This window comes from Phalaenopsis equestris, unplaced genomic scaffold (assembly GCF_001263595.1).
Source record: "Phalaenopsis equestris unplaced genomic scaffold, ASM126359v1 Scaffold000022, whole genome shotgun sequence".
Lineage (NCBI taxonomy): Eukaryota > Viridiplantae > Streptophyta > Magnoliopsida > Asparagales > Orchidaceae > Phalaenopsis > Phalaenopsis equestris.
In genome coordinates, this window is record NW_018164464.1 from 2071104 (window position 1) to 2088199 (window position 17096).

Consider the following 17096-nt stretch of genomic DNA (forward strand, 5'->3'; position numbering starts at 1 on the left):
TTTTACCATTGTTTCCCACAATCTGAAGTTCCTCGTTCCATCGAATTTTACTATCTCGAATTTTACACCAGAAAGTGCTATTTGAATTAATCCTGCAGTGAACTTTTCCAGCCTTATGTCGAAACAAAAAACACACCATAAATAAATTCAAGAAAACCTGAAATTTCCTGTCAATTGCTGCAATTTTCCTGAAATTATGCTGTTAATCGGGAATCAAAATTTTCACACGAACCACTTTTCTTGTTCGCGTCAACACCTCGGCTAAACTGTTGTCACGGTTGTCCCACGAGCGAAACCCTTCGCAAATTACCTTCGCGAAACCACTATTCGCAAATAGTCGAACCTGCTCGCTACGCCTGCACCTGTCAAACTCCACTTGTTACAACTCCTCATGCCGCAACTCCTGCGACAAATTTGTGAACTTGGTTTACTGAACTCCTCTTCTCTGTGAAACTGGCGAGCTCTCGACTACCTCTTCTCCTGAAGCCTCGATCCAGAATTCCTTCTGCAGCTCGCTTGGGCCGAACCAAACTCGTTGTCAAATTCGTGAATACCGTGATTCGCTCGCTTTTGTTCCTACTCCGAACCCCAAATTATCGGAATTTCTTGAACTCCACCTGTCGCAATTTTTTCTGCGAACCAAAAGAGCAAAAGCCGTCTCTGCCCGTCGTGCCTACGGCGTCGCCTCTACCGCAACTCCCGAAGCAAAACTCGTTGAATTGCCGCAGCCCTTTATTTGAACTGCTTCGCACATGTTCGTTCCCCCGAGCCCAATTCATCTACCTTTCGCCTCTGACCTTTCTGCGCCTCTTGGAAGAAGCCCTCTGTCGTGAACTATCGTCGAAGCCCGTCTGATCACTTGCGATGCCAAACCGCTGGGTCGAAATTGGAATTGCCGCCCGAATTGCTTCATAGTAACTACACATGAACTCCTGCAATTCGTCGTCGAAGAATTTCACTGGAAGTGTCGAACTCCTCTCGATCTCCTCTGTGCATTGTTGTTCACGAAACTGCCCCCACTGCCTCGCGTGAACTTCCTGTCGCTATAGGCCTTGCGAGAACAACAGGAACTCCTTCCCGCAATCGCGACGATTCACGATCTCGGTCGCAAACTGCTCCCCTTTGGGCTGAAGAACTCTGAACCTGAAGCCCTTAGCGCGAACTCGTCTGTCTCGCAAAGGCTGAACTCTGCATCGCACCATGTTCTATGACGAACTTCTCGATCCTCAGCTCGAACCTCGAACCTTGCCTGTCGCCTGCGAAAGACGCGCAGAAGATCCTGTCACTATCCTTCTTCTCCGCAATCCAAGGCGAGAACCGACGAAGCCTCTTCCCGAACTTCGTCTGTGCCCTCGACCTGCCGCAAAACCACCTGAAGAACTGTCTTCTTCGTTGAACTGCCGCAGATCCTCGAATTTCGAAGTCCTAGCCAAACTTTTTTCTCAAATCTTCTTCCACTTCCAAGCCCCGATATTTTTCTTTCTTGCTCTAGAACTTGTCTCTATTACCAATTGTTGAGAAATTTAGGGCGAAGAAAAATAGAAATCGACACAAATCCAGAAGAACACAGAGATTTAACAAGGTTCGGCAAAGATGCCTACGTCCTCGAGAGCAGAGCGACGAATTTCACTATTTCAGAGCAATCTAGTACATACTTATGCACCCATAGGGTTACATATCATATATATAGATAAAACACCCACAAATAAAATTATCAACACACTCTCGCTCCCCCAAACCACTAAATTCTAAGAGACACTCCTCTTTATTCCAAGAGACACACTCTTCAATTCCAAAAGATTTCAAATTCTGGTGTATGAGTCATATCTAATACTAGCAATATGATAAAAAAAAACTATCTACAAAACCTATTGAATGTTAAAATCCATTTAATGCTTTTAGAACGTCAAACTAAAATTAAAATGAAGATATTTACTGTCCGATTAATTGAATAGCAACTTTTACTTTATTGTAATAACATTATCAAATTTCAGAACTCAATGCTTAAGTTTTCAGGAACACATATAATCAAGTTCTCTTCTGCAAGAATGTTGAATTGAAATTGTAAAAGAAATTACTCATTTATATAAATTTAAGAAAAAAACAACTGCAATAGGAAATAAGAAAAATAAAACAATGTAAATTTAATCAAAGGGTTTTTCGATGATTTGCATGTTACACAACAACTGATTATCCTTTCTTCCTTAAGATATGTGCATGATCTCTCCCCACTCCCATTTCTACAACCGACACATGAAGCAACTATATGTCTGTCGGCCAAATACTTTCGGCCACCGAATCTATGGAGGAAGACATCAAGCATGATGCTTCATTTTGTCCAAACAAACAACGACAATGGCAAAATTTGAAGGGGATTTACAACATATCACCTAAAACTATTGTCAGGCGCAATCATGAATCTCTCTGCAGCCATATCCAAAGCTCGTCGGCCGTCTGATCCTAATCTCGAAATCCACAACGACAAAAACTCCTTACTGGTTGAAACGACTGATGTCATTTTCCCTTGAAAAATAAAAAAATTCCGGAGATCAATTTGTCGGTCAACCATATCTAGTAGTGACTAACTCCATTGGTCAACCATTTTCTTGGTTGACCAAGTTTCCAACAGACGTGCAAAGAGTTCCTCAAGCACCCTTGGAGTCTCACAACATCCCACTATCTCTCTCTAGCCTCTTCTACCCAGAAGATGGTAGCCTCCTTGCCACTGACAAAGAAGACGACAAACTAAACGATGAATTCTTCTTCAATGATTATTCCACTCGAGCAGACAATGAGTACATTGATGTTCTAATCTCCAAAGATAGCTTTTTGCTCTATGACAAAAAATCTATATGCTCCGCGACAAATTGAATCCTTCAATTGGATTCTCAAGATGAATAATGTGGAAAGGCATCTCAATCATGACGTCATGGATCAACTTTGGTGTCTGCGACTACTTTATGAAAAGCTCCAATGGAAGTTGCGACTACTTTACGCCAACCGACACACCCGCTCAATGAAAACCCGATCACTGCGCCTTCACCAAGCTCCAACAACTCGAGTTCCTGACAATGACCATCAATTTTGGCCAGCCGACAATCTGTCGCCCAATAGTCAACTCAATCGACCGACTATCAGCTTTGATCGACAAACCATCACACTCACCATCGATAAAGCCATTCTTAACCTTCTCGGATTAGCTTCAAAGTTACGAGACAACGATGCTTACCTTCTATCAGGCATGTCGATGTGCCTAACAACTTCCGCCCATGAGAAGGAGAATAAGAAGTACTCTTAAGCATATTTACCTAATCCACTCTTCAAAGGCAAACAATGGAAAATGAGAGAAAATGGGTTCTCTTACACTCGGAGTACTAATCAAACTACTTAAGCACATTAATTTTGGCGTGAAGATATGTGGAGAGCATAATCAATTATGTTGCAGATCATAAACATTGTGCTGGCTGACCATCCACTCAATTTCTATTTTTTGAGGCCTAGTGGTCAAGGCCTTTATTTTGTTTTTTAATCCCAGTCAGGTTCATCTCGCCTCAACAACATAGTTGTTGCTTCTTCCATTACAAATCTATGGCATCATTAGCTTTGTTATTCTAGAATTTATATTATATCTATTACAGCTAAAAATAACCGAAGTACATGCACTTCTATCTAGTTTTGTAACTCTTGTATGCTGGCTCAACACCACAAACTTCTATTTTATCATATCTCAATCACAATGTGATTAATGGTTTGAACTTGCACATTCTATTATATGGTGACCTTCCTCGATCATTTCTAGTAATGGATGAATAATAAATTTTGCTCTTTTCATGGGTATTATTCATCAATACAACTGTCCGTACATATCTAAAATGGCGTTTTTGAGAGAAACACTGTCCTATATTCAAAATGGTTAGCAATCTATTGCTTGAAATCCAATAGCCTCATCATTTATAGGTGGATACTCTGTTCATACTCAATTACCTTATAAACTTGATGCTATTTCTTGCAACTATAAGTATTTCTCCACATCAAATATTTGTTCAATCAGCTCCCTATTCTTGCTTAAGTTTTCCGGTCTTTCCATTAGTTGAAACCACGATTTAAAAATAAATTATGCCTAAGGCCGATAAGCTGTATTTATTAGATGTGCTCCTTTTTCAGAAAAGCTACAAGCATCATGATTCTAGCACCAGCACAACATTTATCTCTAGACATGCATTCGCTGAATTACACTTTCTATTATAAAATGTCCTCATTCTATTCCACTTCAGGTTCTTGTAGTTTAACTTTAATACTAGTATCCTTATGTGGGATTGAACTCTAACTCGACACAACAATACATTTATAATTCAACTTATGGTATCATTACAAACAAGTACTATTAATTAATCATCTCAAATCCTTTCTTATGCTGATATGTTTATAAATAAATCGGTCACCCATTCTTGCTTTTGAATCCTTGTTTTCATCAATCCCTTCTTCATTACCTGAAGTTCTTCCCGGACATCCTACACAAACTCGGTTTAAAATAGGTCTTCTCAAAAGAGGGAAGATTTACATACATAACACTCAATACTTAATATTTACATACCATAAATCTTATTTATATATCCTACACAAACTCGGTTTAAAATAGGTCTTCTCAGAAGAGGGAAGATTTACATACATAACACTCAATTCTTAATATTTACATACCATAAATCTTATTTATATTGCTCAATTTGTTTTCCTAGCAGAACTACTCTCCAACTGGCAACCTATCGTCCGACCGATTACTCCAAACACCACTGAATCGGACTCCTGCCTCGCGTAGGCCATCTCAAAAGAAGGAAGATTTATGTACATACCACTCAATTCCTGCATATTCATATGTTCATGCAGGTCTGACCAAATCATCTGTTCCTCCAAACAATATTTTTTACAAGCACTAGATGAACTAACATTCAAAAAAGACAATATATTCCATAAAGGATTGACATCTTGCAATGACAAACTCTGCAAGGGGTGTGAAACGATCATCCTCAGCCCTCTAAAAATTTAACACCTGGCAGGGACAAGCACTGTGAGGGGTGTAAGATGACTCGTCACTCGACAACAACAAGCTCCACAAGGGTGAAAAATGATTGTCAACGGGTGTTAGAACGTTTCGACACCCGACAATGACAAGCTCCGCGAGGGGTGTGAAACAATTGTCCTCAACCCTTTTAAAATCTAACATTCTGCAACGACAAGCTTCACAAGGGGTGTAAAAAGACTTCTTACCTGCCGTGACAATCTCCTTAAGGGGTGCAAAAGATCATCAACGGCTCATAGGACATTTGACACCCAATAGAGACAAACTTCATGAGGGGTGTGAAAAGATCATCCTCAGCCCTTCTAAAAATTTAACAGTTGAAAGTGACAAGCTCCGCAGGGGGTTTAAGAAGACTCGTCACCTGACAGTATAAGCTCTACGTGGGGTACAAAACGATAATCAGTGGCTCTTAGTACGTTTCGCCCGACAACGACAAGCTTCGTGAGGGGTGTGAAACAATCGTTCTCGACCCTCCTAAAAAATTAACACTAGATAGCGACAAGCTTTGCGAGAGGTGCAAGATGGCTTGTCACCCGACAACAATAAGCTCGGTGAGGGGTATATAGTTGTAAGACTCCACTCCGGGGCGAACAACTTTAGAACTCAACTCTGAGGCAAATAACTCCAGGACTCCACTCTGGGGTGAACGACTCTAGGACTCACCTCCAGAGCGAGCAATTCTAGAACTCTTTCCAGGATAGGCAAACGAACAAAGAACTTTGACAACCAATTTTTTCCTCCAATTGCCTACCTTTCATTCGATTGCTGATTTTTCCTCCGACGGCCGACATTTTCCTTCGACGACCAAACTTTTCGTACGACCGGCCATCATAATCTAATGACCTCCTTAGAAGAAAAACTCCAAAATGACAGATCTAACAAATGACGACAAAGATTTCCGAATTGAGCACGAAAAACACCTTATAGAGAGTATTATTTAGCAAATTATGTGTTCAATATTTGTTTAATCTATAATTTTTTTTTATTCTTATCACAATTGTTGTTATCAAAGAACAATAAAACTGAAGAACTTAATATATATAGTAAAAAAATGATCTGCATGGATTTCAAGAGAATATGTTGTTTGCTCATGTCAAATTGGCTACCCTTAGCCGATTTTGCCTTCGATGGAGAACTTTTCCCCCTGACGGATGACTTTTTCCCCAGACTAGCCACCAGAATTCAAAGACTCCCCCCAACAGAAAAACTCTAGAATGACAAATCCAACGGTCAATGAGAAACCCAACAAAACATACCAACAAAAAAAACTAAAATATCTTGTACCATTCTTTTAAAATAAAGGTATTATTGTAATTTACTTTTTGACCCTTCTATCATCTATAAATAGAAATACCCTTTCATTTAAAAGGGTTTTTTTTGACTCCCTTCACTTGTAATCTCTATTTTTAATAGAATAAAATGGGTTTAGGAGGCCGGAATTACCCCGATTTGTCCGGAGAGGGCAAGTCTTCATCTCCTATTCTCCTCCTCATTCTCTCTCTATTTCCTTCTCTTGAGTTTTTACGCTCTTATCCTTAGACATAATCCAAATGATAGAATTGAAATCAACAGTATGCAAATTTAACTTGGAAATTTTCACTCGCCTCATGATAAAATGTAAATATTTAATAATTGGGTGGTATGTACTTAAATGCCCATGAAAAATTCAAGTGGCCCTTGAAAATTTTAGTGGTAAATTCTTGGAACAGACCTTGAAAATTCTCGATTAAATACGTATTAATTGGTGGTACAGATGTAAATATGCTTAATTTTTTTTCTCCCGTGGTCGTTCTCTTTGATTTCTTATTTTTATTTAGTCAATGGTCGTTCTCTTTGATTTCTTATTTTTATTTAGTCCCACATTAGCGGTCTTTTTTCATTACTACTATAATTTTGTTTAAATATCAAAATCTATTAAAATTGCCCGTTTAAGGTAGGGCTGTCAAAGCCGTTCATTATTTGCGAACAGCTCATTTGCGGCTCGCTCGCTAAGTTAACGAGCCGAACACGAATAAAGATTTGTTCGTTTGTGTTCAACTAGTTTTGACTCGAAATACTACTCATAAATTATATATATATATATATATATTGATGAGCAGTATTTTTTAAAAAAATTAATTGACTAGAAGGTTACATAGATTTATAATCAGTTAAAAGTATTAATTAAGAAAATAAAAAATATTAAATTAGATTAAAATGATGTTTTAATATAAACAATAATGACATCTTATGACTACGTGACTGGGACTCATTTGTTCATGAATAACTCGTCGGCTCGCTGAACAAATGAGTCGAACACAAACACACTTGTTGAGTTTGAAATCGCTGAACAAATGAGTCGAACACAAACACACTTGTTGAGTTCGAAATATAAACGAGCCGAGCACGAGTTGAGCCTGGGCTCACTCATGTTCAACTGGTTTACACCTCTAGTTTAGGGTACGGTGGAATGTAGGCCTGGTGCCCGTGCTATGAAATGATTTTAAATATGAACTCGAAACGAGCTGAACACGAGCTGAGCCTGGGCTCGCTCCTGTTCAACTGGTTTACATCTCTAGCTTAGGGTATGGTGGAATGTAGGCCTGGGGCCCGTGCTATGAAGCGATTTTAAATATGAACTCACACAAACAATTTGATTAGACCTACTCAAGCTCATTTCAGCGATCGTTAAAAAAAACAAAATGAATCCGCCGAAAACTGCTTATACATTCTCAGAACCACAGAGGGGCGAGCAAATTGTGATTAGTGATTTTTTTTACTCATGTTATTGCATTTGTATGTATTTTTTCATTTTTAATATAAAAAAATAAAATTTGATTTATGTGAAATCGAACCGATTAAATAGAATTAAAATTCAGTTTGAGTGATTAGATTATGTTGAAGAATTATTTGGTGTGATTGATTGGATGTTGAACTTCGATTCATTTCGATTTATAAAATTTACAAACAAACTCAAACAAAACTAATCTCAGTACAAATAATTTTAAATGAGCCAATTAAAAACGGGAACTCGGCTAGTTTGGGCCGCTTTATACTAGTGAATAAAAGCAGGGTGAGGCTATCTTCATTATCTCGAGTTTATGTGGGCACGGAGGGCATCGCGGATAAAACCACCTTTCCACGTCGCTGTGGCTTGTCCACGTTCTAAATGCTCCAGGATTAGGTCTTCTACAACCATTCGAGGCTAGCCGGTTGGAACGAGACAGCGTAGAGATGGCAGTTCGCGGTGGTCGCGGCGAAGGTGGCTGCTGCCCGCCGTTGGATCTGATGCGGTCGGAGCCTATGCATCTAGTGCAGATAATCATCCCCATGGAGTCTGCCCACCTTACCGTCTCTTACCTTGGAGATATCGGCCTCGTTCAATTCAAAGATGTACGCTTCCATTTCTCACTTCCTTTCAGTATTTTTGTCTAATTGTTTCACCTTTCTTTTATTTCGGGCTACGATTTGATAGCTTAGTCACAAAATAAGCGGGGCAACCCTTTTTTGATGACGATGAAACAGGGTTGCAGTATATTACCCATCAAATGCTCCTGTTATATTGTAAAAGTGCCAAATTGTTAAGTGATAGGCGACCTGACTGGATGTTGGGGTTAGGAGTTATGGTTTCTGCGCAGTGCATGGCTTTCTGTTTTTTTAAGCTCTTATTGTTCCATCCAATCACACTTATCCTTTAGTTTAAGTTTGAGGTGATGGTCATTTATTAGTGGTAGGCTGTGTCTTGTGGAACATTTTGGAAAATCTGAATTTTGCCGATATATTCTTTGCTTTTGATTGTCCTTGTCAGCAATAAATAATTGTTGTGCTTAATTTCAATTATATTTTTTGTAAAGTGGAGAAATTGAAGCCATAAACTACCCCTTTTTTATATCCTGCACATCTGGAATTCGCTAAAGGGCATATTTTTATGCACGTCTAAGATTTTTGAATCTATCTACTTTGCTTTAGAAAAATTCTCCAACAATAGCAACAGTGGCTGTCTTCTTTATTCCTTTGCAACTTATAACACAAAAAAACGAGCTGAAGAATAGTTATAACATAGCACCAGCACAGTCATACAGTAACATACTGCAATCATACATTGTGTTGTTGAACAAATACCGAAAGCTGTAAAGGATTTATTTTTTGCTTCAATATTAGCATGTAGAATGAGTTTTAAAATATGTCTATTCCATGGAACAAATGACTGATGGAGGTTTTGAGCATTTGGCCACTAAAATTTTTAATAGGATTTCTCCCTTCCGTCATACGCATTATTTATTTATAGTTGATAAGAGGTGTTTTTCATTTTTTCATATAAGTGAGACGATTTATCTTATTCATGTTATTAGTCTTTTTTCAATAATGCCACAAGATGCATTGATACTTTATTAGAGAGGAATTCATCCTTTAACCTTTGCCATAGAAAATTATTCTGTGAAATAAAACTAAATACACGTTTTATTTGGATGAATGGCTAACTAATGCCTCTTTAAGATTTCAAAGTTGTACCCTTTGAAGAAAAAAAACGTATAATGAAAAATACCTTTCAGAAACTTCATGAATTTTAAATCTGATTTTATATTGTTGTTGACACTTGTGCTTGCTGGTTTAACAGTACTTATCTTTCTTGTATGGATAATTTATTTTCAAGATTGACCTTAAAACATAGCTTAAACTGTTCAAATTTTCCACTTTTATTTTAGTTCTTATTTGATTGGGTGTACTATTTAGTATAATTTATGATTCCATAATGAATTGTGTCGACCGAAACCTTTATGCATTTTCACATTAATTACATTGCTTTATATAATTGCTAATGTTTTTGACTTTGTGCCACTTTCTTTTCAGCTTAATGCAGACAAGAGTCCATTTCAACGCACATATGCTAACCAGGTAACTTATTTTCTAGTCCATGATTTCTGTTGTGTAAGATTATAGATTTATTATTAATATTTGATGATATCTTGATCAAACAAGGAAAATAAAACGTTTACTGTTTATTGATTGAGGGACCTTGAATCAAATGATATATTTTAGTTTTACATCAAAGATTGGGTCCCATGGAAACTCTTGGTCTTTTACTATTTGTGTTTTTTCACATTTTGAACTTTTATTTGAACAAAAAAGAGCTAATATAGCCTAGTGAAAAAGAAACATCTCCAGTAACGTACTTGTGATCATTTTGTTATTTTTATCTCATATTTTGTTTGTAACCATTAACGATTAGTGTCCTTCAGATTAAAAGATGCGGTGAGATGGCACGGAAGTTACGTTTCTTTAGGGAACAAATGTTGAAGGCTGGGATTTCTCCATCAACAACACCCATGACACGAAACAATCTTGATTTTGATGATCTAGAGGTATATGTTTTAAATGATGGTTATTGAAGCTTTTGTTTATTGTTGTGTTTACAAGAGTTCTTCATTACTTTTTATTTCATGTTGCCTAGATAAAACTTGGGGAGCTTGAGACAGAGTTAGTTGAAGTTAATGTAAATAGTGAAAAGTTGCAACGCACCTACAATGAGCTGCTAGAGTATAAACTTGTACTCGAGAAGGTAAGGTTTGTTTATTGCTAAATAGCATATAACAATAGTTTCTAAATTGGTCCTATGTGAAATATTAATCTTAAATGTTGCCTTTGCTTTTTAATATTTTGCCATGAACTGTTAGAGTAAAAATTTTTGCCTCAGAATGTGAATTTTGTATTTTATTAACAAGAATACATGTTGGTTTTTTTATATGAGATTATCATCTCAAGATGGTAACTCTGGTTGAAGTTGTATGCTGTTATGCAAGTATTCAATATGGTTGATAGCACATGCATTATACAATATGCGTATTTTGTAAATCTCCATCCTATTGATGGTTTGCATTAGTAATATTCCTATGAATATTATTGTTAAAAAGGCTAATTTCCATATGTTGATATATGGAAGGTTAAATTTGAAAATTATAAGAAAATAACTGTAGGTTTAAGGGCTTGTTTGGGATCAATTTTGTTTTTTGTTTTTTTAAACATTTTTGTTTATTGTGTTTTTTACATTTTTTTTATTTCTAAAAATAAATTAACTTTTTTTTGAAATAGAAACAATCTACAACAACAACCATACTTTAATTAGATAGCCACACGTGTTTTATTTCAAAATATAAAGAAAACAAAATAGAAACAAAAATAGAAATAAAAAATTAGAGTGATCCCAAATGGCTCCTATGCTTTACGAAGCTCAGTTGAGAGTTTTTTATTGTGGACAGGTGGGAAACTCACCTGCGCCTGCCTTTTCAACCTATTAATGTGCTTGGCATGGCAGTTTGCGGTTAAATCTCACTGAAAGAATTACTCCAAAAAAAAAGATGGAAACTGACAGAGAGAGAGAGAGTTTTTTTTAGAGGTTTGAGATGTTATCTCGACCCAGCCCAATTAAATCCTCTCATGGGGAAAGGGAGATAAAAACAGAGAAGGAGAATGAATTGTTGGCATGTTTGCAAAAGTGTTTAAAAATAATTTATGGAAAGCAGTTGGATATAGAATAGAGAATATAAAGGTAAAAGAGTGGCAAAAGGCTCAATTAACAAGGTTTGAATATGGCATTGCCTTTTTGGCCTTTTTTCCTTTTTCCTTCATGGAGGTTGAGCAATAGTCACAAATGACTGAAGGGATGCTCCACCTAGTTTCATTTATCATATAGGTGCCACCCCTTATGGAACTTAACAGGTTCTGTACTTATCAGTTTAGCTTAAAAGAAGGTCTGGTGCAAAATACGATCGAATTTTATTTAGTATTGCAATAATCTGCTACAAAAGCCGCGGTTTGACTTTCCTTTATCCTATAGGAGCACAACTAGTACAATTTGGCAACAAACAGGTTCAAGATCCAATTGTTTACTCTGATTAGGCCAACTTGAATTGATTGTGATGCAGGATTCATGTCCATTTGATCTTTCCATTGAGTCTGAAATCATTGAGTTCGTAATTAAAATGTTCCAATTCATAATTTTTTGCGGCTGGTCATAATTTTTATGCATTTTCTGTATTTGTACACTTTTGACTGGTATAAGGTATACTTTGATGGTACTTGCAAGCAAAATTTTCACATGCTATGATTGAAAATAATCTGAGTCACAGGTTCTAGAGAAGGTAGTCTAGTATATTTCTAACATACCTAACATTCAACCATCATAAGCTACGTTGGAAATTCTGGAACCATGCTATGTTACAATAAATCCAAAGCGAGGCTGGTAATGATGTAACTTACAATTAATGTCAGCAAAGATACTGATAATTTAGCATTTTTGATAGATTTTTAATTATTTTCTCGTTGGATTTGCTTATCCCACCCTTCTATAAATGAAGGGATTTATAATTTATACGCAATTTTGGCCATTGAATAAAATTTGTCTTATTTTGCTTTGAAGTCTCTTCTTCCTTCCAATTCTCTTCCTAGATGGAATGTTGTTGTTCAAGCAAGAGGAATGGTTTGTCTAGTTATTTTCTTGTTTTCTCTCTGCATATTTAGAAATTGTTTGATTTTGGGTTACATTTATTTATATATCTGAATATGAGTTATGTGGTTGATTTTTCTACTTTGGTTTTGCATATGCTGTTGAGATTTGGAATAGAATAACTTGATTCTCATTGATTAAAGAGGGGTATTTAAACTCAATTATAATGGACTCAAGTAAAAACAATCTAAGAAATAAAATCAGAATAAAGATAAAAAAGAAACTACATAATACAAAATAAGGGTCACTCGGTCTTTTCCTCAATGAAGCGTCTGTCAATCTCAACATATTTGGTATGATCATACTGGACTGGATTGTGAGCAATGCTGATAGCGGCGTTATTATCACAGAATAGCTGCAGAGGGACGAAAATTGACATATGAATTCACGGAGCATGATGCGTAATGAGAGTGCTTCATAGATTCGCAAGCACATGGATTGGAATTTAATTTCAACACTGCTCTGGATAACCACAAACTGTTTTTTGCTTTTCCACGTGACAAGATTTTCCCATACAAATGAACAAATATCTCGAGGTGATATGTCGATCATGAACCGACCCGACCCAATCATCATCTGTATAAACAACAATAGACCGAGAGGTGTTTCGAGAGAAAAATAAACTTGAGCCCGTTGTACCTTTTAAATAGTGAAGAATCCGGTGAACAACTTGGAGATCGTGCTCATAGGGGTCATGCATAAATCGATTCACTATACCAACTGTGTGAAATATGTTGTGAGGTAGATGAGTTTTTCTACAAGACTCTGGCTGTGAGTCCTGTTGACAAACACAACCTTGGAAATGTTAGATAATTTGTCATTGGGACCCATAGGGACAACCACGAGTTTGCATAAAAGAAGTTTGTTCTCTGTCAAGAGATCAACCACATATTTGCTCTGAGATAAGCAAATGCCTCGAGTTGATCGAGTCACTTCCATGCTTAAGAAGTGCTTGAGAGATGTCAAGTCCTTCATTTCAATGAATTTAGCAAGAATGTCTTTTAAGGATTCCATTGCTGGGAAATCATTACCTGTAAGAACAATATCGTCAACATAGACAATAAGAATAACTACCTGGTCATTGGAGGAATGTCGGAAGAAGATAATATCATATTATTGAGCCTGAGTAAAACCATGACTCACAAACATTTTTGTAAACTTGCCGAACCAGTTTTAGCTCATAGAGGGACTTTCACAGCCTGCACACATGCCCTTTGAAGGTAGTAGAGTCAAAATCCAGGAGGGAGGGACATGTATACCTCTTCGATAAGCTCTTTATTCAAGAACTCATTCTTGACATCTAGCTGGAATAAAGTTCAATCCAAATTTACTGCAAGAGACAACAGAACCTGAATAGTGTTTAACTTAGCCACTGGATCAAATGTCTCCTCATAGTAAATTCTGTAGGTATGTGAGCACATTTTGACAACCAATCATGCCTTATTGCGTTCAAAGGATCCATCAGAGTTGAACTTGGTGTTGAAAATCCATCGACACCTTACAACTTTCCTACCCTGAAGAAGATCAACGTCGTCCCATTTATGATTCCTATGAATGACATTCATCTTCTCCATTATTGTCATTTTTCAGGTTGCATCAGCAAGAGCAACCTCAATAGTAGTTAGGATCTGATGGTTTGTTAGGGCAGTGACAAGTGCTCTGTAGTTCAGTGATAAATTGTGAAAAGAGACATTTTGCCTTAGAATAGAAGAATTGTGTCTGATTGTATATCTTACTCGGAGAACTCAGCTCCTCATTTGGAGGAGGGCTCGTGTTGAGGATGTCGCCTAGGGTTGAGTCAAGTTCTTGTGGAGTCAAGTTTCTATAAGGAGGTAGCAGATTCCAGAGTAGAAGCATTCAAACGGGTGCGTCGAGAGTAGAAACAGATAGTGTGAGGAACTCACTGGATGGTGCACTCATTAGATCTGAGAACTCATTGGATGGTACACTCACTAGAAGGGTTTCAGTGATAGGAACATTTAGGGGGAACATCCATTGGAGTATGATAGGGGATAGTGTCTAAGAGCCCAAGCTCTCCTTTGGGGCCTCCTAAGAACATAGGGAACACTTACAAAGAAAGAGATGTCAACACTCACATAGATTTTGTTAGTGGTAGGATCAAGACACCGATACCTCTTTTGAGTGACAGAGCCCAAAAAAGATATATTTTATGGATCTGGAATCAAGTTTACTCCGATTGGGGTAGTGTTCCGAATAAAAGAAGTGCACCAAAAAATCTTTGGGTTTAATGTGGAAAAGACCTGATTGATAGGGAAACATGACATCAGGAAGATCAAATGAGTTCAAAACTTGTGAATTTTAGAGGGGACTCTATTTATGAGATAGGTGGCAGTGAGAATGACATCATTCTAAAAAATTTTTGGGACATTTGAATGAAATATAATGGAATGAGCAACGTCGAGGAGGTGCAGTTTTTTGTTTCGGTTACCCCATTTTGTTGAGGAGTGTTCGTACACAAGCTATGGTGGAGAATGTCTTTACTTACCAAGAATTCACCTAAAATAGAGTTAAAAAACTCTCGACCATTGTTTTAAATTGAGTTAAAATGAAGGTATATAAGTTTTGGAATGTGATAACAACTTTTAATTTATCTTTTAAAATATAGACTTGCGCCTTCCGAGTGTGGTCATCAATGAAAGTCAGGAATCATCTTTTATTGGTGTAGCTGAGAGTGCGAGAAGATCTCAGCAGGTCATTGTGAATGAGAGAAATGAGCGGAAGGAGTTTCAGTGTGGAGTGAGTGATGAACCCAATGATATTTGGCTAACTGACATGTCTCACAATTAAAATTAGAAGGTTTTTTATTTAGAAAACATCAAAAGATACAACTTTTTTAAATATTAAAAATTAGGATTGCCTAAACGAAAATGTAACAATATAATGAGACATTTAGGGGCTTGAGGTAAGCTATAACTCTTGAGAGATGTGTTTGCACTCTCCGTGCTCTTCTCTTGGAAGTAGTAGAGTTCGACTACTCTCTTAGTAGTTTCAATCATCCCCCGAACGATGATCCTAAAAAAACACAACCATCAGAAGAGAAATTAACAACGTAATGAACATCATTTGTCAAATTGCTACAGATAATAAGTAAATTTGTAATTGAGAAACATGTAAAACAAACTCTAGAGTTAGATCGATTGTTAGTGCAATCAATATTTTACCAGTAATGAAGCTATAGGAACTATTGACAATTCTGACTGTATCTTTTCCAGAGCAAGGATAATAAGTTGAGAGAGCTTGCGAGCATCCATTCATGTGATTCGTGACACATGAATCGATAATCCACTTATTAGAAGAATAAACTGTGAGGGCCATATGAAGAGTGCCTTGTCGGACGTGAGTGGTCGATGGACCTGTAAAGACTTGATTGGCTCCAAGAAGCTCGATCAATTGTTCCATCTGGATTTTCAATGATTGGAGGGTTCCGGGATGTTCTGGGTAGGAGTCAATTGAGTCATGGCATGATCGACCGTCTTCGTGAGACCCTTGACAATGGAGAATTTGGTCGAATGTTTGTATGTCGGCTTACCGTGAAGTTTCCAACATTTCTCCCGAGTGTGATTAGATTTGTGACAATAATCACAAGTGGGGTGACTGGTTCGAGTTGACATGGACGAGTGCTAAGCACAATTTGAGATTATGGCGGACGATTCGGCTGAATGAGTGGAAGTGTCGAGCATGACAAGTCTCCTGCTTTTTTCTCGACGAATCTTGGTGAAATCAACACTAACAGTAGGAAGAAGATCCCGACCAAGAATGTGGCCCCGAACTTCGCTAAGTTCTTTATTAAGACTAGCCAGGAATTGGAACATACAATCATTTTCTACAATCTTCTGGAAGAGGGATATGTCAGCCGAAGACTCCCAAGTGTAATTGTAGTACAGATTGCATTTCATTCATAGTACGACAAGGTCATTATAGTAGTGGGTCATGATCACTAACTCTGAATCTTCTTAGACACTTCACAAAGTTGAGCAGAATTTCCTACATCTGAGTAAGTATCACAAACAACCGTCCAGAGGGCACTAGTTTAAGGGAGAAACATATATGAACGACCAAACAAAGTCTCTATGGAGTTGATTAGCCACGACATGACCATGGAGTTCTCTACTTTCTAAGATATGCTGAGTCAGTCTTTAGAGGCTCACGAATCATACTTGTGATTAAGAACTTGTTGATGTCTGGCCTTCCGGTTTGCAAGGGAGTGGAGGTTGGAGTTGATCCTCCGGTGGAATCAATAACACCTTCTGAAGGTCATTCAGTGTTAGATGAAGTCGCCATAATTTCGATAGAGTTAAAGGATATGTTATGGTTCTGAGCCATCAATGAATTCCATTAGGGTTGGGGTAGATGGATACAACTTAAGGAATTCAGATATCTGCAATATAGCTTCAGGAATTTAGATACAACTTTTTGTAGAAACAAAAGATCAGCGGTCCTCACAGGTTCAACGACTGTTGGATATCGACAGGGAAAGAAATGAAATGCAGTCTGGAAGGTATCGATGGGGAAAGA

General features: G+C 37.4%; 1 protein-coding gene across 1 annotated transcript in view; it reads left to right on the forward strand.

Annotated features, from left to right (window-relative positions):
• Positions 1-8148: 8148 nt before the first annotated feature.
• Positions 8149-17096, forward strand: part of LOC110018436 (V-type proton ATPase subunit a3-like) — a 40929-nt gene continuing 31981 nt past the window's right edge. The window contains 4 exon segments of the mRNA XM_020715749.1: positions 8149-8449; positions 9908-9952; positions 10297-10419; positions 10509-10616. Coding sequence (XP_020571408.1) covers positions 8291-8449; positions 9908-9952; positions 10297-10419; positions 10509-10616 — 435 coding nt within the window. The 5' untranslated portion in view covers positions 8149-8290.